Genomic DNA, 25359 nt, shown 5'->3' with positions numbered 1-25359 from the left:
TTAACTGTTTAAATCCCAGCCCATGTTAATTAATGCACAAAACTGAACAAGGTATTTTTAAAAGAACAAACTGTCTAAGAGAAAGTTTAAGTGAGAAGTCCTTAATAAAGGATGCACATTATAACACAACTTTAAATAAATTTTATAAAACTTTGAAGTGCAATAAATGCTTTTTATTGTATGCTCATTTCAATGAGTAACATTTAGAAATAATAAGTCCACATAACAGTAACAATCTTATTTTACAGCGTGTACATCATTTACAGCCACATAACACACGTTTAGTAGATTTCCCAAATTTAGTATTCTGAAGTTAAGAAAGATAAAAAATTTATTTTCAAGTAACTGATTCTTATCTGGTGCAAAAACAGAAAGGTGAATATTACTTAAAACACAAAGCCACAATATAGCATAAAGAAAAATTTCATTTTAACTATGCTGAACAGCTGAATATAAACTAAATTAAGCCAACTAAAACTTAAAAGTACACATCATATGCATTACATTTATGAACAGGATTTTCATTAAAATTCCCTACATCAGCTTTTAATATTAAGCGCCATTTTGATTTGCAGCATGCTAACACAAAGCGTTGTTAAAGGGATGCATATTTTAAATTTATACACTGTAAACTGAATATCCACCTCCAAACTCTATTGGCAGCATATTGTTCTGTCAACTACTGCATAAATACCGCCTCATTGAAAATTCATGTTAAGAATATGGTATATAGATTTTAAAAATCAAACTTTTCAATAATGGCATAAAATTGCACCTTTAAACATTAGAGCAAGTAAGACTTGAACAGTCATACTTGTAAAACTGTCCTAAAAATTCTAAATATTTTAATATTTAAGAAAACTGTTCTCTCAATTTAATATTTAGATTATAAGAAACATAGTGCTGACTTTGTAACATTATAGTTGCATCCATTTTAGAAAGCCACATTTAACTCAAATACACTTTCATCATATATGCCATACTGAATCTACTTGAACATCAAAACTGGAACTTTATTTCTTATATTTTACTTCAGATTTCAGGACAGAATGCTATGTTTTAAACATCCTATCCTGTGATAAAATATCAGCAACTCTGAAGTTCTTTTTTTTTACTAGTACTGAATGAATATAACTTGGTTTCTCAGTGAGATTCCTTGTAACAATACACAAAACTTTTGCCATTTCTGGAATCCAATGTCCAGGTACAATATAAAAGGCTCAATGACTAAGTGACTGATGAATGACTGCATTTTCTTTGCCTACCCCATTTCTAAAATTGCATAAAAGTGAGGCTGCTTGCTACAGCAAAGCATTTCTAAATCATGTATTCTCTTTCAGAAACACTTACTCTAGTGTTACCATTCAAATAAGGTGTCTTAACTTTCCCCTCTGTAGTTTAGTTATGCATATAATACTGTTAATACACAATTAAGTCCCTCTGCAACCATCCTACGGTGCTTCTTAAATTCTTTAAGTCATTTTCACAGGGCTATGAGATTACCCTTCTAATCCAAATATTTTAAGATCTTTATTACAAAGAATGTTAAAGGTATGACTTAATATCAAGCTTTGAAACCAGATAAAACAGTAAGATTCTCCTCCCAAATAGCATATCTTAATCTTATTTCGTAAATAACTTCTTTCCTTATACTGATCTTACTATATAAGAGTCTCCTTGTGGTGCCTCATTATATGCTGATTTTTTTCTGATGGTCTTCGGAATCCCTTCTTGCAGAATTCACACCTGTGTGGATAGTCTTTTGTATGTATCGAAATCACATGTCGTTTAAAGCCAGATGCATCTGTGGTGCTGTATTCACAATATTCACATTGGTAAATCTTCCTTCCAGTATGCGTCTTCATGTGCTTTTTCAGCTCATTCTGTTGTCTAAACCCTCTCTTGCACCGTTTACACTTCAATGACTGATCCTTAGTATGAACTGAAAGGATATGACCACTAAGAATAAATGGATCTGATGTTTTAAAGTCACAATGCCTACACTGATGAATCTTCCTACCCTTATGAATATCACTGTGTTTTTTAAGCTCTGAAGGACGATGGAAACCTTTATCACAGACTTCACATTTGTGAGGAAAGTCCTTGGTATGGACAGATATGATGTGCCGCTTAAGGTCACTTGAGTTGGTGCTCTTATGGTCACAATGAGGACATTGGTGTGTTTTATGTCCTTGAAACAAATCCAGATGGCGTTGAAGCTCTCTTTCATCACCAAATGCTTGAGGACAATGCTCACATTTATATGGCAAGTTGCTACCATGCTTAGACTTAATGTGAGTTTTCAGATTTGATTGATCTGCACACCTGAAGACACAATACTGACACTGATATGGCTTCTCACCGGTATGGGTTCTCATATGTTTCTTAAGTTCAGATGGATGACGAAAACCCTTTCCACACTCAACACAAACATGAGGAAAATTCTTGCTGTGAACCGCCAGCAAATGTCTATTTAACAGTCCTTGTTCGGCAGTTTCATAATCACAGTATTTACACTTGTGCATCTTCGGCTCTTTGTCTCTTAAGATGAGTTTATTTGAACTCAGTGGACTAGCTTCTCTGTATCTTCGAGTGTATTCTGTAAATTCATGGGTTTTATCAACTTTGTTTATGAGCTTATGGCTTTCTAAGTGGTTATGGAAACTCACTTTCTTGTTAGTTGTAAAGTCACAGTCTGTACATTGATATTTCTTTCTCATCAAATGATCAGGATGATTCTTCATGTGTCTTTTTAAGAATCCCCTGGATTTAAACTTTTTTGTGCAAATATGGCAAGGGTATACCGTCAAGGGCTGTCCATCAGGCCCTATTATAACAGCTGCATGGGGAAAAAAAGGAAATTGTGAGATTTGATCACACTGCTTTAAACTATTTTATAAAACAGGTTTCTGAAACTAGCTGAAATTCACTATGTAAAAACACTAGTTCAATAAAAGCCTTATAAGATAATGCATATTATAAAATTTTTTAGTAATGTTGCCTACTGAGAAATGAGTGTCTCTCATTGTAAATTACTCATCTATGACATGAAACATTAAAAAGAGGACTAAAACACCTTTATAATTAAACCATATGAAGTTTGTCTTTAAAATATCTTTTGAATAAGGAGAAAAAAGCATTTTAAAAGCATCAATTATATACTGCTAAAATTGAATATTAGAGCTGGAGAGACAGCTTAGCAGTGGAGTACACTTGCTGTTCTCATAGAGGATCTTTGTTTCTCAGCACCCATGTCAGGCAGCTTGCAACTGCCTGTAACTTCATCTCCAGTGGATTCAACACTCTCTTCTGGACTCCACAAATACCTGCACACATGTGGTGTACACACACACACACCAAATTAAAATAAATCTTAATATATATGTAGTTATCTATAGAATATACAAGGGCTATATGGAGGAATAACTATCTTGCAAACATTGGTTTTCCTTCTTGTATTACATAAAATTGTACATCTCAAATGACTATACTATTCATAAAACAGAAATATATTACCTGTTTGCCACTGCCTTGTTTCTCCCCTTCGCCTCTTCTTGATTTTTTGTTTAAGTACTTTATTTGTGTTAATGCTATCACAAATCTGAAGGTACTGTGCTGCTGTAGTGTTTCTGTTTTCTAATGCTGAGTCAAAAGTGTTTCCTGAAAACAAAAAGGTAAACTGTTCAACCGAATATATTTATCGTTTCAGGGTTTCGTTAGACAAATTACTTGTGATATGGTGTTAAGTTATGGTATTAAATTTCAGAAAGTATACTCATTTCCTCATTCTCCTTAGTTTAATCCATATCCTCTGTGTATATGCAAGCACACTGAGTAAGTTAGCACACAAAGTTATTTCAACATAACCATCCTAAAGGAATAACCTGGTAAGTTTAATGTAATGTAAGAAACTTTATTTTAAGAAACTATACAAAATTATGTCATCAGACTAACTTCTTATGAATAGAACCTGATAAAATTAAAGGGATTCAGCAAAGAACATATATAACTAAGTGAATCAACACAGTCATGGTAATTATATTTAAAATAGATGATACATGTATATTTTATGATATGAAAGTTATTATTTTAGACTGACTTCAAGGATTAAAATAGACATGGCAGGTAATTTGCTGCAACTTCAATGTGACCAATGCATACAAAATAAGTCTTTAATAAAACCAGTTCTCGCAAATCTATCATATCATACAAAAACATTGTGATACTTTGAATAAGCATAGCCCCTATAGGCTCATATGTTTGAATATTTGGGTCCCAGTTAGTGGAACTGTTTGGGAAGGATTAGGAGCTGTGGCTTTGTTGGAGGCAGTGTGGACTTGTAGAAGGTGGGGGTGGGCTTTGAGGTTACAAAACTCCACCCTAAGCACAGTTTCTCTCTCTGCTGGCCTGCCTGTCTGTGGATCAGGATATAAATTCTCATCCTCAAGTCTGCCTGCCTGTTTGCCTTCTAACATGCTTCCTGACATGATGATAACGGACTACTCTGCTGAAATTTTAAGCAAGCCACCAAATAAATGCTTTCTTTAATAAAAATTGCCTTGATCACAGCTCTTCACAGCAATAGAACTATAACTAAGACATACTTTAAAAATTTAAATCTACAACTGTCAGACTAGTATATATGCTCTCTCTCTCTCTCTCTCTCTCTCACACACACACACACACACACACACACACATATATATATATATATATATGGTTGATTTCTATTAAACTTACATTAAAATTTAGCATCAAATGTTACTCAGTAGAAGAAACAGAACAATTATATACTTTGTCATAAGAAAAAGTTTCCTTAAGAGAAAGAAACTGATCCGCCGTGGAATAACACTAAATAGAGGGTGTTAAACTAGAAAAGTTATTAGGCTGGGGTATGAATTTATGATATATTCATATTAGATGTTTGTCATAGAAATTAGAAAGGCAGTCTCACTCCAAGAATTACATTAACAAATGGTTAAGAACAAATGTTCTTTTTCTCTTCAAGTAATTTGTATAATTTTTGTATAGCAATCTTTTATGACCCATGTGGTAAATTGTCTAATACTTGTACCATCAGGGAAATCAAAATGCTTTTCATTCACAAATTAATACACATTGTATTTATAAATGTTGGTTGTTAAAAAGAGGCAAACTCTTCTATAACTTCTATAATAGGTGAAGTCCAACAAATATGTCTATAGACATAAGCTAACTTTTTTATTTATCAAGTTGTATATAAAACAAAACAATTTATATCTCCTTTACAATGCTCTCTCACCTGTTGCTTGACAATCTTCATACCTTCGGGAAACTCTTCTTTCATCTATAAGAAGGGACTAGTTATAAACTGATACACTGCCTAGAGAAACTACTACCAGATCACATTTTAACTTATAAAATTTTACTTTTTCCCCAATTTCTCAATGAAATACACTTGTTATTGAAACGTACGTGTTAGATAATATTCTCCACTGAAAATAAGGACTTCTCACTAGAACTGATAACATCTAGAACAGTTTTAAGTGGAAATTGAGTAGCTATTTCTGCAGAGTACCCTTAGCAATGAAGATGTTCAATAGATGCATGACTGTATTGAATGAATGTTGAATGAATGAAACTTTGAGAAAAACAACTTTGGATAAATTAATGCATTGTACATCAGAAGCTTTTAATGCACACATTACAGAAAAAATGAGAATAACAAAAGGCAGAATGGGGTAAGAAAAAAACTTGATAAGTGAATAAATATATACTCTAGAGAATTTGGTTTTGCCCCAGAACTTAAGTTTTATTATTTATGTGTCAACAACTGAAATGCATTTTTGCAAAAGGGGAAGGATTAATCTTAAAAAGATACTATTTTAGGAAAATTAAATATTTTATGGTGCTCACTTATACAGGTAGGATTTAGAACAGCTCCTAACAAAAATGCATTAAGCAAGCTTTAGTAGCATAAGATATGTGATAGATATGGTGGCGCACACCTGTAATCCCAGCACTCGGGAGGCAGAGGCAGGTGGATCTCTGTGAGTTCGAGGCCAGCCTGGTCTACAAAGCAAGTTCCAGGATAGCCTCCAAAGCTACAGAGAAACCCTGTCTTGGGGGAAAAAAATCATGTAAAATAACTGGAAATGAATTAATTCACAGAATATTTTATTCTATTAGCCAACACACAGTGGCATAACAGCACAGAATATTTAATTGCTCAAAGGAATAGTAAATACCTTCTTTATGTACTGAGGTAAAAGTACTAGTGTCCTACCATATGATGATGCACGATAGACAACAAGGAAACCTGTTTTATTAACATCAGAGATCTCAAGCTGAATCTTAAGGAGGGTTCCTTCCTCTTTCCTTACAATTACTTCTATGTACAGTTCATTTGATACTTCAACATAATCTAAATTTTGGAAATAATTGCTTGTTTACAATCTCAAGTATTTAATAAATGGGCAAAAAGTTCTTTAGGTTTTCAAGATTTCATCTTAGTTAATTGCAAAATGCACAAATTTAAATTAAGTTTATATTAGGTGTTTTTGAGAGCTAGTACTTCTAGAAGACAATTGTTTTCCCCAAATTATTATCTTCCTGTTATTAGAAACAAGTGCTATGAAAAGGCTTCTTTATTTTTCATTCTGACACAAGGTCCTGCTTTACACCCAAGGCTGGTCTAAAACTTGCATTCCTATCCACAGCATTCCTACTGCTTCAGCCTTCCGTGTCTTGGGATTACAGCCATGGACCATCATACCTGGCTCTCAAAATGACTTACATTTACAAACATGTGTACTTGAAGAGGGTATTACAGCACATAAGACATATGGAAAGTGTTATTCCATAAATTTTCCTGAGAGTATTTTTGGAACTCAGAAAATATTTTCCATAAAAATATTGGTACAGTGTAATTTATGCTTTCCTGCACTATTTTGATAGTACCATATGTGTAATGAATAATGATCAATATACTAGTTATTGAATAAACTTTTAAAAATGATTAAAACTATATATGTGTAAATATATATATATGTACAAATATAAATATGAAATGCTGTTGCTCAAGAATTAGTAGACCCTCTTCAAGAAGCAGGACTTTTAAGAACACTATGGAGAGGAAAAAAATACATTTAAAGATAATATTGGGGTTAAAAAATTTAAACCTAAAGAGACAATTTACACGCTGTGAAAAATTATTTCTATTTAATGTGATAAATGTGTTACTGAATTTAATTTATGCTTTTACTATGATTCAAAAACTTGGATCTTCTATTTACTATATAAGAAATGTGTAAATACAGTGAGGTGAAAGGTATCCTCTAGTTTCTCCACTTTAAAAAGCACGCTGGACTAAGTTTTCCACATTCCTTCCAAATTCTGGCATTAGCTAAACCTATGCCTCAGTTTCCCATCTCCTACCATGCCTCTTCCTCAGGAAGTTAAAAATAATAAGATTTAGAGATAAAACAAACATTATTTCAATTAACGTTTTCTGTCCCTATTCAAATACTCTCCCCTGAATGTTTTGATAGTTTCAGCTGTGATATGGGGGTAGACAGCTCTCTATGTTTGCGAGACAAAGATTTGAGGAGTAGTTATTAGAGTGCAGCATACATAGAACATAGCACTATCATGGTATTTCTGTGAAAAGGAGGCTTTTTGCCCTTCTGTGATAAAACAAAATAGTGTTTTGTCAGCATGGCAATGAGAAAGATGTAGACTTAGCAAAAGACTGCATGAGATGAAGACCATGTAGGAAAAGAATAAAATGTCTTAATGAAAAATAAACAACAAAAAGTGTGAGACATGACAAAGAAAGCAAATCTGAATAGGGATTTTATCCTGTGGTCCTCACTCCCAAGAAACCCTAATAACAATTACCCATTCACAGCATAATAAATTAGTAAGATCCTGGCACAATGCCTTGTATAAATACCCACCTAAGCTTTCAGTGACAGGAGATGAACCAGTTAGCCCTTCCACTGCTAAATCCAAATAAGCCAAAAGTGATTACTGCCATGTGGAGAAAACACTGGCAGCAGAGTTAGACAAGGATTCAAATTCTAGTACTGTACAAATCTTGGGCAACTTATTTCTCTGAGCCTTTATTTGTCTTATAAAACAGGAATATTTTTCTACCTCACAGATGAATTATTAAAGATAAATGAAATTTAAAAAAATCTAAAGATTTTTATTCTTTTAAAGTTTATGTGTGTATATTCCAAATTTAGCTTATGTGCAGTACATGTGTGCATGGACTCATACAAGCCAGAAAAGGGTGTTGGATCCCCTGAAACTAGAGTTACAGGTGGTTATAATCTGCCAGACATAGGAACTGAAACTGAACCGGGGTCCTTTGCAAGAATGAGTGCTTCTAACTACTGAGCCACAATTAAACAGATGTAATTATACAGACATAATGTATAATATGATTCAATTTCTATATATTTGTGAACTTCATTACATCAAAAACAATAAACTCTTCATTTCTTTGTAACATAGTATTTGAAATGTAGAGTTCATGTATCCTTATCTGAGTAATGTATGGGTTCAGGAATGTCTAAAAGGACTCTTTCTTTTAAATATTTGCAATAAATGGCTTGTTTGTTTGGTTGTTTTTTCGAGACAGGGTTTCTCTGTGTAGCTTTGGAGCCTGTCCTGGATCTCACTCTGTAGACCAAGCTGACCTTAAACTCACAGAGATCCGCCTGCCTCTGCTTCCTGAGTGCTGGGATCAAAGGCGTGTGCCACCACTGCCCGGCCAGAAATGGCCTATTTTTTAAACTTTGTTCTTATTTAGTACATCTATTGCTGTTAACAATTGATTTTAAAGTTTTATCATTGCTTCTTTGCAGTGCCCTTTTATCTTACTGATATCATCCTCTTCTTGGGAAGAATCTTTAACTGCCATGTAAACCATTTTCTCTCGCTGCATTCGGCTCTGGTCAAGCACGCCAGCTACAGAATGTCCACTGGTATATTCACTCTCTGTGACAATTTCTGTCCCACCTTAAAAATTAAAACACATGTAAACTAGAAACATATGGAATAAATCCCTGTAATAATGAGGAGGATACAGAGGGTGTATAAAAATTATAACAAACTACAAAATACACTAAAATATTCATGTAAATTATACCATAAACATTCATCTCTCATTTCAGGTGTTAACATTTGTGTCACACTTATAAGCCAAGAGCTATAAAATTTTATATATATTTACCCATTTTGTTTTCATCAAAACCCTATTAGGTAGTAATGATCATTATGGCCGTCATAGGAAACAAAGCAGAAGATTAGATAAGCCATTGAAGGTATCTCAAAATACCTGCCTTTGTCATCAATGCTATTAAACACCCATCATAATATTTATTCTAATCCCAATTATTTTCTCTTGTTTTAAAATTTTCTGCCATAATAGTTTCATACTGGAAAGAATCTAAGAATGATATAGTCCCCATTCCCACTTCATATGTAGATATTCATATACAGCTTTAGAAATATACTAAGAAGCCTATGAACATTTTTGTCTTTTGAGAATTTTGGAACAATCCCCAGGAAAGATAAGAATTCTAATGTCTCTCATATCATGGAATTAAAATATCTTTATACCTATTTCAACATCATCTTCAGCCTCTGCTTTAAATATATACACTTTTATCACTTCTGAACCAAATCCATCTTCTTTAACATCTTCTTGTGAGCCATCACTACCAATTTTTAATGGTGTGTTCCCCATATGCTCTAATTTCTCTCCCACATCATCCACTGCAAAATATAAAGGAAACTATTTCAGTCAAAAAGTACCTCTGGCATTTAATAAGAGTTAAGCACAATGGCAAAATAAAATGTTTTAACCACCTACCCACTATATTCCCTCAGTGACCTATTATGCAGTCACTAAAAATGCTGTTTCATGAAACCAATACTCAAGATACCTATATCACAGGATCAAATTACATAAAAATATTTTAAATTACATTGTATTACCCAAAACATGCTTCTGTATAAGAAGTATTGAAATTTAAAATAGCAAGTATGTGTTTAGGTAGGCCATATTTCTTAAATATGACTTAGGATTTTGGCAGTTTATGAATATCTATTCACTGCAGTTCATATATAATGCTCCTGTGATACTGTTATCCTTAAAACTATAGAGAATACAAGTTTAACATAAATATAAGTGGTGACTTCAAATACTGTGTCGTTACCTTTTCATATATGATGTTCTTATATTCAATGAATCATCAGGCTTTAGATGAGAAAAGTGGGGTAGTATCTACTTAGGTATTTGCTTCATATTTAATTATGAAATAAAGCATAGACTGCATTTTAAGTAAAATCCTATCACCAAAATACGTAACAAAAAATACATGAGTTATAAGTTCACATGAACAAATCCTAAATTAAAAAGCAGTTGTTCCCAAAACCAATTAATTTATCAAATTTATTATTTTAAACAATGAAATAGAACATATCCAAATGATTTTAATAAAAATGACTTTTCATAAATCATCATGAAAACATTATCTAAGAGCTCAAATATGGGTTGAGGCATTTAAAGATAACTTCAAAAAGACTTGTGTCTAAGCATATGCTTTGTGTTAAAATCAGAAATAAAGATAATACATAACTAAATGATAACTTTTCCTTATTAAAAACCTGATGCTTCAGAGTATATGAAAAAAACCATACAGAAAGGCAAAGCAAACACAGTTCAGACTACTACGAAAGATTTTCAATATATATGTACAATTTTATTCTGTTCTACAGTTTCTGAGGAAGACACAACATGTCACATGAATACTCTACATGAACTATGAAATACAAATTCTACTAATAATCTTAAAACAGCTATAAATCATATTCAAGCAATATATTCTCTAAATATTATGTCTCTACCATATTAATTTCAATCCTGCTCCTATAAAAACTAAAGAATTATCTAAACCAAAATTGTGCCCTTACAGATTTCAGAATACCATATGTGAAACATAAAATACTGAAGCCCTTGAATGTGTCTAATAATTTTAGAACTATGGAAAAGAGAATAAAATGCACTAAAGAGCTATAACCTTGGTACTTCTTAAAAATTCAGGCAGATCTAAATGAATCAAAATCTACATTTTCCCAAGTTCAGTGTCAAGTTTGATGTCATCAAAAACATTGTTTGGTTCATATGAAATTGAAAACAAGGAATGCACTTCACAAGTTATTTAACACTGAAAAGCTATTTTATCTTCTTATTTAAATATAAATAATTTCATTCTATTTAAAAGTTTAAATATACTATTGCTAATGAAAGTTAGCACTCAAATGACATAAGAATTATCTAAATATTTCTATTCCACTATAGCTCCTAATCATATTTACTGTATTTTTAGCAATTCTGGGGTTACAATGTCATGATTTAAGATGATGAGCTATATGACATCTACTTAATAGTTTTTCTTATAAATAACAATAAAATGATGAGATCATAGAAATATTAAAACAATAAGTTAACTTTTAAGGAAAAAGCTCTTGCTCATTCATGGATTTGAAAATGGGATTTATAGAAAACTTTTTAAAAGCCAAAAATACAAATTTTGGAAGCTGGAATATTTGAAAATTGTTAAAAATAAGAAAATACTCTCATTTGAAAATATGTCATTATTACACATAAATGGATTAAGTGACCATATTTCCTTCTAGAACACACTAATTTAAAATTATCATTGAAATGTAACTTTCATGTAATGAAATATTTTGGCTAGTTCTAAATGGTATCATAATTTTAGCTGTAAATATTGAAATTATAGTTGATATACCCTCACCACTTTTTCTGTTAGCATTTCTGATTTCACTTCTACTTAAAACAGCTTCATATTCTTAATACTTAATGTACCCATTGATTCCTGCCTAGATTAAGCATCTCAGAATCAACAATTTTGAAATGTATGAAGCAACTGAATTTGTTCTGTATTTTTAGCCCATAAATGATAGTTATTTTTAAAACTGGTATGAACTTTGAAGAGTTTAGCCATCAGCTTTACTAATATTTATTCTATATTCTTAGTTACAGAAAATACATTGACAAAGTTCTACTAGGAAACAAAATGACTTTAAGAAATAAATTCTCCCATATTTTTTCTTCCTAATTTAGGAAATAGAGCTGCTTCCATGTAGCCCAAACTTGAAAAATATCCAGGCCTTCCATGTAGGCCTGGATCTTGCAAACTTCCTACCTTGACTCTCCAGTACTGAGATTATAGGAACACGCAGCCACTTGTCTTTCAGTGACTGTTCATAATATAGATCCAAATTAAATACTTCAAAGACTCAAGCTTGAATTTTTTTTTTGCTTATTTTAAGGCATACACCACATTATTGTTTCTGAACCCACTTTTAAGTGAGCAATATAACATCCCTACAAAATTCTATTAGCATTAAAGACAAGAACATAAGGCACATTGTTTGCCAGCACTGAAAAGGCTGGAAGTGTCCAATATTCTTTTATAGATCACTGGCACAATTTGATTGAAATTCCATTTTACCACAATATGCAGTGAAATACTCATTTTAAAAAATTGATTAAAATATAATTACATCATTTCCCTCATCTCTGTCTCCCATGCCCACTTCACTCCTCCCCAAATTTATGGCCTCCTTTTTAAAGCCACAAGGCTTTTGAGTTTACCCCTGTTACGGTATATCAATAAAATTATGATTACCTATAAAACATGATGTTTAAACTTTCTTGCACTTTAATACTGGTTTAATTTAATGAGTAATTTTTGAATGCATATTGCACTTATTTTAATATAGAGACACTAATAAATTTCGCTATACCATCTTATATGATGGTCATAGCTTTTCGTGTCAAGTTAGTATTTAAATATGAAGTTGCCTCAGTAAGCCACATACATGCATGAATAGGTAATATCATTCCCACAGTCTTTTAGTAGTGTACCTCATTCTCTTAAAGAAAATGTAAGTAATTACTGGGAAATTATTTCCAGGCTGGGCATGATGGCAATGCCAGCACCTGTTATGTCTTTAAAAAGCAGCAATAACATAATTTACTCATTTTGAAATATGAATTTATCATTGAAATTTTGTATCAGTTAATGTTTCTATTGAGCCTTTCAAATACATGTTTCTATTCTAAGACATCAGTTGGCCTTTTCATTTTACTTTGGTGTGCTTTTTCAGAGTATATTCAAAATACAAGTAGAGTATATTAAAACTATAGGTAAACTCAAAAAGCATCTCAACACTACAGCTTTGAAATTATTTTCAAATGATTCCTTCTATTGCTTTTATGAAATATAGCCTTGATCCCAGATACCTTCCAGATTATAGAAATTAATCTGCCATGTAATGGACTTTATGTTTCACTTACAAGATATCATTAAGTAGTCTTCAGAAGTGCTCTTGACATCATCATCATCATCATCGTCGTCTTCAGTTTTTATTGTAACAGTAGAACCAGGAACACCACCAGCTGCTTGGATTACAGTTTCTGTATCTGAATTAGTTACAAGAACTTCTTCTGATACCATTGTGGGAGAGTCAACACCTGAAACACAATCTTGGACCACATGTCCCAAATGTCCATCAGGACCAGTAACAAGATCAGCTACAAAAACCTGTTCTGGTACCCTAACGGTTTCTGTAATTAGTTCGGAAGTCAAGATATGATCTCCATCATCTTCCTCTAAATCTTCTTCAATGGCAACATCAGCTTCAAGTACAGCTTCAGGGACAATCACACCTTCTGTTACTACATCAGTCTCTGTAATAATATCAGGCCCATGGACAACTTCAGCTGCAAGGCCATGATCAAGAGTAATCCCATCATCTGTGACAACATCAGAAACTAATACAGCTTCAGGAACTGAAACAACAATATGGTCTCCATCGATATGTGCAGTACCAGCCATTCCAGCCACTACAATACAAACAATTATTCAAAAAAGGGTAAAGTTATTTTATTAATAAAATATTTAATAAATATCTACTAGAAAATAATTTAAATATGTATTATATGTCTTGATAAATATATACATATATTTATATAATTTTAAAAGCATTGTTGATAATTTAACTGTAATAAAAAATTGTCACTGATTAGGAAATGGATTAGATACCAGTATAAAGAAGCAAAAAAAAAATCTAAGTTAAGATCTTAAAAGTAGTTTACTGTTATTTAAAAGCAAAAAGTCATTAACAAGCCATCACAACACTAAAAATAAAATCACTAAAATAAAAAACAAAGCTGATGAAGACAGAGAAAATATATGTTTTATATATTTGGGAGAATGTAAAATGTTAACAGTCATTCAGAAAAATAGTTTGGCAGTTTCTGACAAAACTAAACATTCATTTTTTACACAAAGCAACAATTGCACTCTAGGACATTTCTCCCCAGAAAATGTAAAACATGTTTATACAGAAACTATATTTAAATGTTCATAAGAGTTCATAGCAGTTATTATTCATAATAGTAAAAAAATTAAACACTATTCAAATATTAATCCATCAGCAGATAAATGTGTGGTTAAATCAATCCTGGCATATCCTTACCACAGAACAATACTTAGTCATAAATAGGAATAAGGTACTGATACAACCAACAATCAGAATAAATCTCCAGAAATTTATCCTGACTTGGACCTGCTACTCAAAATGAAGAAAATAAATGACAGGTGTGTATCCATCTTTAAACAATTCCCTTAAATCACCCCTTCAAAGGCTAACAGAACATTAAAGAAGAGTTAAAGTTGTCTGTAAGAACTAAAGATAGGGTGAAGGTAACTTTAGTTTCCTGCATTTCCCCCCAAAAGACCAGTCCTATCAACAGGCAAAGAAGGGAGAAGGGATCTATCCTTGACCTGTGAACTACTGTCTATATTTGAGAGAGGGAAATCACTGTCTTTACTTGTATAACTTCTACTGAGCCCACCAGGCTCCAAAGGATAGCTCTACACCCCACCTTACAATGGCCCTTAATAATCTTTGTGAGTCACAAAGTGAAATGAATAGACATGAACATGAGAAATAAATTTGTTGGGGGGAAGAGTGAACAGGGGTGGTAGGAAGTAGGAGGTGAAAGTAGTCAAAATGCAAGGTATACACATGTAAAATTTAAAAAACAAATGAAAAAATTTAAAATTCACAAACAAATGTATGTCCAAACAATAGAATAAAGAACAAAGTATATGGTTTTAGATAACAGGAATTACCTAAAACTTTAATTTTCTGGGTCTGGTATTAATACTATTGATAAACAGGATACTAGCACTGGGGAAAAATGAATAAAAGGTATATAATACCTTACTACACTAATTTTTCTTACTTCCTATGACTATATATTTCTTGAAAAAAATGAAGGCAAAATGAGAAACACAAAGGGATACTGTTATGAGTTAATACTACATTATATCACAAAACATATAACCATATAAAGTCCCAAGAAATTCTTTAACTTAAAGGAATTGCTAAATTCAAAACGTTACAATCTTTTAACAGCTGATTTAGGAGAAAAGAATCTTAACTCATGCTAAGATTTAGTCTGATAATATTAATAAGTTTGCAATAGGGAGAAAACTTTAATTTTGCTCTTGAGAAGCACAGTAAGCACCAACTCCCACTTCCATTGTAAATACTGAAAGAGAATAAACTATTCATAAGCAATTTTCAGTTTAGCCATGCTGAGGTGGAACAGTAAATTAAGAATTTGTGGGTCTACTTATAATGCATGATGCAGTAGATAGCCTTTTTAACCTAAGGATCACTTTCCTTTAAAGTACTATCTGAAAAAATGTAAAGGGAGATACTACTAAAGATATACAATGCTCACTATTTATAATCAATTCATCAGGATGTTAGTTAAAACTGGAAACCAGTTTCCACCATCAATGATAAAAAGCCAAGAATGAAAAGAAAGCTGATGTTTCAACAGAGGTCTTGGGATCATTACTATTGTACTGATTTTTGAGGCAGGGCCCCTTGCAGTTCAAGCTGTCCTCAAACTGGCTATGTAAGTCAAGGGTGACCTGGAATTCATGATTGACCTGACTCTGCCTCAGGAGTTCTGGAATTACAGGCACATGCCAACACACCCATCCTCCCTTTCAACTATTCTAAATCCTTCTCAACATTCTTCAGTTTTCACCTAAAACCTAAATTACATCAAAAGAGCATAACAGACATGCCAAAATAGACACAAAGGTGCAACTCTACACAAGGAGCTATGTAGTGGGTAGCCATTCCAGCTTTGATCTGGAAGTTCCAACCCCCATTGAGTCTTTGGTAACTGCCACACCTACAAGGCGGGCCGAGAGAGGACCCTGAAGACCAGAGATCTGGACTACTCTATGCCTTTCCCAGACCCTGTACCCTACCTATCCCTTCACTTGTAAGTTACCCCACAAAATAAACCTCCCTTTTAACTACGTGGAATGGTCTTAATAATTTCACCAATAGAGCTACCTGCAACTAAGGAATGTTCAGAGTGGGAGAAATAGTCTTAAAAATGTCATTAATTCAGATACACATAAGTAATATTTATTATTCATTAATAATGCCTCAAGCAATCTTATACTATGTGTGTGTGAGATGAAGCATATACATACATATACATATAATCTCATTTAATCCTCAAAATAAGTGTGAGTGTTATCTCCATCTTATATATGAAGAAAAATGTTTTTTTTCTTTAAAAATTGTATTTATTCTTGTTGTGCATATAAAATCTGGGTAGATTTTTTTTTTTTTTTTTTTTTTTTGTGTGTGTGTGTGTGTGTGTGTGTGTGTGTGTGTGTGTGTGTAGTTGGTTCTAGCCTTTAACCAGGAATTGAAGTCAAGTTGTTGTTAGGCTTTCATGGCAAGCACTTTACCCACTAAACCATGCAGCTAGCCCCCCAAAACTATATTGTAGAGAGGTTGCCTGTATCCATTATTTGACTCGGGGTTGTAGTATTATTTTATTATTCTTCTACTCTCCTAGGAGGAAAAGTTTTGTTTCTTATCCTAGATAAGTTTTAAAAGAGAGACTTATAGAATTAAGCAAATAGGGCATTACCACAGTAATATTTTGAGATGAATTAAAAGAGCTATCACATAAAAACTAATTTAAATATTATTTTAAAAATTAAGCAGCATCTAATGACATAGACAATTTCTCTTACTAGTTAAAAAATTTACAAATGATAAACAATCATCTTTCAAATGTGAGCCAATGAGATAAATAATTAACAATAAACAGTAAATTCTGACAAAGTATTTTTCATTTTATGAGAATTTGTTCAAAGGTTATCTGGCACCCCATTAGAGTTATAGCAAAAAAAATCTTTCTTAACAGTCTGTTTTGGACTAGCATCTAAGGCCATTTTGATATTTAAGTTTCAAAGCAACACTTACCTTTGCAACACTAAAATCTTAACCATTAAACTCAACGCCACTGACTGTAAGGACAATCACTGTACTCAAACATCAGCAAAAATATTATATGACAAAATATTGTAAAATTTTAAGTCTTAATCATCCTTCAAAAGAAACTGATCTAATAGCTTCTAAATTCCAATTTTTTATACAATATTCATCCCATAGTCTCAAATGAGAACCTTTCAGAATTTACATGGCTGAATAACTTCAAAAATTTCAAAATCTATATACTAAGGACAATTGGAAACCTAACATATTTTAGGACAGCACCATCACAAACAGTAAATCCATAAATGAGTAAACATTACTCATATTAGCAATTCTTTATTTTACTATAATTAAGAATAACAATATTGCCACAATATAAAAATTCAGTTGGCACTGATTTACCCATTTCAATTTAAGTGATCATGAAAATGCAATTTAAAATAACTTATTATTTAAAAAACACAACTAAGCTGTTGATTCATAAATAGGTTTAAAATAAACAGTAGCTCTCTACATTTTTTCTGACATAAAAATATTTACATTAGTTCACTTTAGAGAAGCCTTCAGATAACTATGACAATGCCAATTTAAATTAGAAGTAGGTCTCAAACTTTCCTATCCACTTGCTCCTTCTTTGAACAACACAGGATATAACAAATGAAAACTTTTCTTTCAGCCATAATGTGACCAACTATATCAATTGGTAACAAAAGAGGAGTTATGTGTGTATATGTGCAGTAACATAAATAACACAAGAAAATGTGTTAAAGTAAAAAGTATGAAAGGCCATATATTACATGACTGTATTTATAGAAATTTTTCAAAATAGGTGAATCCATAAATTGAATTATTGGTTGTTAAGAACTGGTAGAAACAGAAAGGATAGGCAATAACTGCTAATAACTATGAGGGCTTTTATTTAATTTTTTATATTTAAAAAATTTGAATTCTAGGATGACAAATGTCTGAAAATTAAACTGGTGATGACTGTATAATTCTCTAATTGTACTAAAATATGGAATTATAAACTTTAAAATAAGGTCTGAAGAGATAGCCCAGCAGTTAAGAACACCTGCTGTTCTTCCTTAGGGCCTGAGTTCAGTCCTAGCAAACACTTTCAGTGGCTTATAACTGCCTGTAACACCAGATCCAAGGGATCTGACGCCCTCTTCTGAATTTCACAGGTACCAACATACATGTGGCATACATGCACAACACACACATATACATACAAATAAAAATAACTACTTTAAAAATCAACTTTAAAAGGGCTGGACAGTATAGCATATGATTTATATCTTAATGAAAAAGAAACAATATTTGTATAAAATTAATTCAAGCGCCGGGCAGTGGTGGCGCACGCCTTTAATCCCAGCACTTGGGAGGCAGAGGCAGGTGGATCTCTGTGAGTTCGAGGCCAGCCTGGTCTCCAAAGCAAGTTCCAGGAATGACAGAAAGCTACAAAGAGAAACCCTGTCTCGAAAAATAAAAAAAAATTTTAAAAAAGTAATTCAATATGTGGCTCCTATTTCCCAGCATCTAAAAGTAAATAAAATGTTACATGTAAGAAAACCTCAAAATACTGAGTAGTTACAAAGTTGACATCTAAAATGAAAGTTTGTTTAGTATACTGAAATTCAAGTACCACTCTAGTCTATAAGCTAAACTGGAACATAAGTGATTTTAGCATTTTAAAGCTTATAAACTCTCCAGCCAGGAATTTTAAGGACAAAAAAATTAATCTATCTTTAACCGTGTTTCCTTTTTTCTATAGTTCTTCCCGTGTCACTTCTTTCATTACTGTGATTTAAACATGAGAGGAAAATTTAAAAGATTCATTTTTGCTCACAGTTTCAGAGATTTCAGCCTGTTTCCATTGCTATGGGATGGAAGTGAGAGAGGCTGAATGTCATGGCAGGGAGCATGTAGTAGAGCAAAGCAGCTAACCTCATGGAGAAAAGGCAGAAGGAGACTATGCCTGTGGTAGCAGGCATTCTCCATTCTTCCTATTTTATTGCATCTAGGCCCCTAGTATGTTGGATGGTGATGCCCACATGTAAGGTGAGTTTTTCCTCTTATTTAATCCTGTGTAAAAAAAAAACCCTAACAGACATAACCAAACATGTTCTTTAATAACTTTTTAAAATCCTCTCACACCAATCAAGTCACTATCACAATTCTTGTACCTTTTCACCCACCTCAAATCATTTCTAAATTATGCATAAACAACAAAGCTCACTCATCTTTTAGGAGAAAAAATCCATGAGTCCTTTATATATCACTTTAACAATCATCTCTATCCTCACAAAATTCAACCTTGAGGTAACCAGCTGTATTTATCTAACAAATGTCAAAGAATTACAGACCTCCTCATTATAAAAGTAGATCTGTAATTCAGTCAAGTTTATAACCTAGAGCACACCACTGTCAAGACTAGAATACAGTTCCTCTAATTCTTATTACTGTGAACTTTAAAATGGCATATTAAACCATACTGAGAATAGTAGTAGTATTTTCTTAGTCGAGCAAAGTATCACTAGTTCTAGTCCCCCATCACTGACTTCAGCTTCATCAATTCCACATGACCCTATGGGTCCTGTGTCCTTCTTACAACCATTTATTATTTCTGCTTTCTACTTTTATTCCTTTCTCATCTTCAATTCTTAAGATCCCATTCTGGCCTATTTTAATTCAGATACCACTATCTCCTCTAAAATTCAGACCAATCTTCCCAAAATTTAGTTCCTTTCTAGACAATCAATGCAGTCTTAATAAATACATAAAAATGATTACTGTTTTAAAGCTATTGAAAAAGTTGGACATAGAATTAAGGAATCTTTTATTAGGGAAAAGGTAGTGGACTGTAGAAATTTCTCAGAGGTTAAGAGTGCTTTCTGCCCTCTTAGAGGACCTGAGTTCAGTTCCAAGTATCCATGTCAGACAGCTCAGAGCCACCCATAACTCTGGCACCAGGAGATCCAATGCTTGCTTTTGGAGTCTGTGGGCACCTACACACATGCAGCACACATACGTATGAATCGTTTTAAAAAGAAGTGTATTTTATTAGTAACAGCCTTGAGGAAATGATATCTGAACATAATTACCAAATATATAATTTACCTTTATCTCTTTATAATCATCTTAATCCTTTGTTTTGATAGAAGCACTTCCCTTTCTAGCTTGAAGAACAATGCAACTTAAAATATATTTTAGACAGCTGATTTAACATTTTCTACATCTGAAAACTAATATATATTATCCCACAACATAATGCAATTAAACACTCATACATAGTGAGTTTTTCATTTTTAGTAAAATATTATCTTTATATCCCAAGATTCTTTATTTCAAACTTCTAACAAATTATATGATCTTAAATATAGTTTATATATGCCTTTAAGAAAATAAGCTGTATAATTTTATTTTCCTAGTAAAGGAATATTTCAGTGTAATTCTACTACCTTTTTTTAAAATATATTCACATTTTACAATCATAAAGTACAACAAAGAAAATGCTTTACCAAAATCCTGCATAATCATGGTATGGGCCATTCTAGCGTCTGAAGTGTGCAATCCAAGACTTCCACCACCTGAATCCATACTTAACAAAGTTCATTCACAATTATCTGTAAAATAAATGGTTTGAAAAATAGTTTACATTTATCTCCAAGTCAGGAGTTTTGAGAAAAATACAATAGAAAATATGCCTTACAACCAGATATGCAAAGCTCATTACAAAAGAAAAGAAAGACCCAAAACTCCTTAGATGCTTTATGTGAGAACCATACATAAAAGAGGCAGGTGGAAGTAAAGCCAAGATAATGGAAAATGAGCCACAGTTATGGTAATGAGCCATTGGAACATGATAAAAACAAGCAAAAGAACAAAACTGCAAGACTGAGGTCCAGTTAAAATATACGTAATAAATAAAAATAAGATGATGACAGATTAATAGTTGGGATGTTTATACATTACTAGAGGACTCAGATGTCTAGTATTAGTGAATGGCATCCAGTAGCTCTCATCCATTTCTTCCAGACCCAGATCAGCCCTGCAGCGGAGCTCTGTGGATATTGTATTCACCTCTGGCTCCTGGGGCTCTACTTATAATGCAAAATGTTCTATCACAAGTTTCCCCGGAGTTCTTTGAACCAGTAAGGACTTCTGGCCTCACTGTACTACATTCTCTTGTCTCACAGTTTTGAGGAATCATGAAACATGACTGCTTCCTAAATATGGTAAAGATAAGATCAATCACATACAAACATTTAGCACTGTTTCTTTAAGCATATCATTTGCTTGCAATTGTTCAACTGATATTTTCCAGTAATGATTTATAAAATCACGCTATTCTATGGAAGTTTTTAAAGCAATAGCTCAATCTGTTTCATTTCCTATAGTAAGACAATCAGATAACATGGAACAGAAAGCCAGATGTTTTCACTCCATATAATACTTATAACTGCATATGTGCACTGCCCAGCAACAAAAGATTCTAACCAAACAACCAAAATTGTGTGAATTTTAAAAGGTATTTATCTTATTTGTATTCAGAAGTGTTTGTTAAATTGAACCATATCACACAAAGGTTATGTCATTAATGAAAATTTTAGAACAATACTACACAAACAAAATAAGTACTGGGTATGGCTAAGCCTTTTTTCCTCTGCTATAAAGTCCTATAGCTACCAAACAGGCAGAAGAATCTTGAAGACAAACTCCTTATTAAACATTTGAATTGCATGCTTTGTACACAAAAATATTCTATATATCAGTGGGTAATTATTTCTATGTACCAAAATTATTAAGTAAAGTATGTGGGAACAAAATTAGATATTTGAGAGGATTCCCTAGCTATATTTTGCCTTTCTTTCAAATTAGTATGTTTTGTCTTGCTGTCATCCAAGAAAAGGACAAAAGGCCAATGGAGTTCTCCATAAATTATCTGTCTATCCATACATTTAAATAAAAATGCCATAAAAATTTATTTTTGACACTTAAAAATATACTTTGTGGACTTCAACTATCATTTGCTTTCTTTATGAGATAACTAATACGACAATTACAAATGTCACTCCATGGTTTAAATTTTTGTAATTACTAAAGAAAAGAGTAAGTAATTTTTTAATCACCTGTATACAAAGTGGGTTGAAGAAACTGTAGATTTCCTAACAGATAGTAAAGGTGAATTTTGAAAAATATCTGTTTATTTTTCTCCTTCAAAACAATGCATTTTCTTTGGGAAAATGTTCTTTACCTATTATGAAAATACAAATTAGATACTTCAAGACATTTTTAACCCAATCTCTTACACAACATAAGAATGTTTTTCTCTACTCTTCAACTTGTAGGGTGAGGTTGCTAAAGCTCACATGCTCAAATCTGTGTTTATGTAAAAAGCAGCCAGAGGGACACCACCAGACCCCCCCAAAATTCCACAATATAAAAAATATTACATTTAGAATTCTACTGCTTAAGCAAAAATTTTCTTTAAATCGGATTTTTATCACACCTTAATTTGGAAAGTAAGGAAGAACCAAGGGCAAGGTGTATTTTTGCCAAATCCATACAGAAAAATCTGCTCTAGCACTCAATGAAGTGTGAAAATTACAACATACAGGGCAAATATTATGGAAAGTACCACACTGTATAAATAGCAAAGAAATAAAGTGCAATGCTTTTTCACATATAGGAAGTTTCAATAAGATCAATAATAAATAATGTAAGGGAACAGCAGTGTGGTATTTAATAACCAATAGGTAGCCAAGCTACTCCGTCTTCTCAAGAGTGTACCCCACATGCTTATCGAACCGAGATAAACCACGCAACTCTGCTTCAAGTAAACATCCTTCTATCAAATGCACGGGAAGCAGAAAACACACACACACACAAAAACAAATTCTGCTCTCATCTGTCTCTTCTAAACAACTCGTTCAGGGGCAAGCTTCTCCATGATGTCAACAGGGCGAGGGATGGAAGAGAAACGGTAGGGCGGCTGAGCCAGAGAATGGGAAAGTAGTATTTGCAGAGATAGACAAAGGAGCCCTGGCAAGTAGCAATATTGCAGCTTTGGACGCAGCACTCTTCCCGCAGAAGTCTCCCTTTCCCACGACCGTGCCAAGTTTCAATCCTTTCCAGCAGAACGCACACACGTGCCCTTTGCGATGTCGCCCGGAGACTGATGTTCCAGCGACCAAGAACAAGAGAGCCTTGGCAGCGGAGAAGGCGAGCCCCGGGCGAGGAGGAGTCCCCCTCCTCCCCGTTCCTCCCCCCCCCCCGCCCGCCCCCGGCGTCGCCCTCCTTGCTCTCCCGCGGCGCAGCGGTCACGGGCGCTGCCCCCCCCACCCCCCACCCCGCGCCGCCCCTCGCTCCCGCCGCCCCGCCGCCGTACGTGGGAGCCCCGCCGCCAAGCAAAATGGTGGTGTCGGAGCCGAGGCGACGGCTGCCGCACACACGGCTTCCCCCCCCCCCCCCCGCCGCCCGCCCCGCAACCCTCCCTCCACCACCACCACCACCACCACCACCACCACCCCCCGCCCCATCCAGCCCGGTTCTGACGGCTCTGACTCCGTGCTCCCTCCCACGGCCGGCCCCGGGCCACTTCACTGGCTGAGCTCGCTAACCCTCGGGCGTGCCGAAGGCTCCTGTCAGCCGCTGCCACCAGCGAGCCAGCGAGCAAACGACGCGCCGCGGGGCGCGGGCCAGCGGCTCCTGGAGGGTGGTTAGTGGGAGCGGGGGGGGGGGGGGGGGCTTCGCTACGACAAAAATGCCAAGGGGACGCCGCACTCTCCACCGTTTTTTTGTTTTCCGCCATTTTCCTGTCACCCTAAACCACCGACGGCCAAAACGACGGCTCGAGCTTCCCCCCCCCCTTCCCCTCCACCGGGGGAGGGGGAGGCTCCGGCCTAGGAGCGGAGGGGGCTGGCCGAGGAGGAGACCCTCACTTCCCGACGGGTCTCCGGCCCCAGATTGGCGGAGGCGGAGGAAGCCGGGACTCCCCTGGCGGCTATGGGAAAGCTCGGGGACTAGACGCCACTTCCATTGTTCCCTTCGCCCTCCCCGAGACGCTGGGTGGGAGCCTCTCCCCTCACGGAGCCACGCTGAGCGTGGCAGAGGCGACGCTCGCGACTTTCTCCTCAGGAGGCTCCTTACCTGTCACCGCCGCTGCCGCCGCCGCCGCCGCCGCCGCCGCCGCCGCGGGGCCGCAGCCGCCACCGCCTTCCCTGCCGCCAGTCAGCCTGAGGCCGCGCTCTCGAGTGCCGCGGGGGGCGGCAGCTGTGGACCTGGAAGGTCCTAGCTTTCGGGTTTCCGAGGTTCCGCAGCCCGAGCCAATCACAGGCTACTCTGCGTCTGGGAGGCGCGCCGCCTCGTCCTGCTTTATAGCGCTCCTACATGCTGAGGTTGCATTACGTCACGCAACCCTTGCTGCAGGGTAGGGGGCCAAAGGGGGGGGGGAGGCGCGCACGCGCGCGCGACGCCGACCGACCGTGGAGCCCGCGCTGGGTTTGTGCTCGGAGACCCCGCGGACTCCCAGCGAAGGCTGAGCCGCCGGTGCAGTCCGAGTGCGCAAGCTCGGGGCTTGGGACGTCCCTGAGGAGTTTCCGTGGGAAGATTTTGGTTTCTAGGTTTCCCAAATGAGATGAAGAGAAGGAGGGAAAAGCAGAATAAGCACTCGCTGAACGTCCAGTAGATGTGGCTTGCCATTTAAAAATCTCTCTCGCCCTCTCTCCTCTTCTCTCTTCTCTCTTCTCTTTCTCTCTCTCTCTCTCTCTCTCTCTCTCTCTCTCTCTCTCTCTCTCTCTCTCTCTCAGTGTGTGTGTGTGTGTGTGTGTGTGTGTGTGTGTGTGTGTGTGTGTGTGTGTGTATACATTCTACCCTGAATCTACCCTGGAGGACCTAAAACAAATTAGGCTGACCACAGAGATGTTGCCTCTCCACCAATTC

The 25359-nt window shown here is 35.1% G+C and overlaps 1 protein-coding gene across 9 annotated transcripts; it reads right to left on the bottom strand.

The window, feature by feature from the left end:
• Positions 1 to 151: 151 nt before the first annotated feature.
• On the bottom strand, positions 152 to 24599 carry Znf711 (zinc finger protein 711). 9 transcript variants are annotated; one of them, XM_036174929.1, is made up of 11 exons: positions 24568 to 24599; positions 22548 to 22672; positions 21391 to 21644; positions 20937 to 21041; positions 13382 to 13930; positions 9610 to 9765; positions 8869 to 9006; positions 6266 to 6403; positions 5282 to 5326; positions 3517 to 3660; positions 152 to 2839 (listed from the first exon to the last, which is right to left on the bottom strand). In XM_036174929.1, the coding sequence occupies exons 4-11, from the start codon at positions 21013 to 21015 to the stop codon at positions 1662 to 1664; spliced, it is 2427 nt and encodes an 808-aa protein (XP_036030822.1). In that variant the 5' UTR covers positions 21016 to 21041; positions 21391 to 21644; positions 22548 to 22672; positions 24568 to 24599; the 3' UTR covers positions 152 to 1661. The 9 variants fall into 9 exon arrangements, with proteins under 9 accessions (XP_036030822.1, XP_036030817.1, XP_036030813.1 ...); XM_036174924.1 differs by lacking the exon at positions 6266 to 6403 and having other exon boundaries at positions 13382 to 13942; positions 21386 to 21644; XM_036174920.1 differs by lacking the exon at positions 6266 to 6403 and having other exon boundaries at positions 13382 to 13942.
• Positions 24600 to 25359: the final 760 nt, after the last annotated feature.

This window comes from Onychomys torridus, chromosome X (genome assembly GCF_903995425.1).
Source record: "Onychomys torridus chromosome X, mOncTor1.1, whole genome shotgun sequence".
NCBI lineage: Eukaryota > Metazoa > Chordata > Mammalia > Rodentia > Cricetidae > Onychomys > Onychomys torridus.
This window is presented reverse-complemented; position numbering and strand designations above follow the sequence as displayed.

Excerpts from the sequence above, each read along its gene's own strand:
- Znf711 (XM_036174929.1), bottom strand. The coding sequence starts at position 21,015 with ATGGATTCAGGTGGTGGAAGTCTTGGATTGCACACTTCAGACGCTAGA. Across the intron at positions 9,007-9,609 it reads TGAAGATGATGTTGAAATAG|GTGGGACAGAAATTGTCACA; the intron begins GTATAAAGATAT and ends TTAATTTTTAAG. Across the intron at positions 6,404-8,868 it reads CCAAGAAGAGGATGATATCA|ATTATGTTGAAGTATCAAAT; the intron begins GTAAGATAAAAG and ends TCCAAAATTTAG.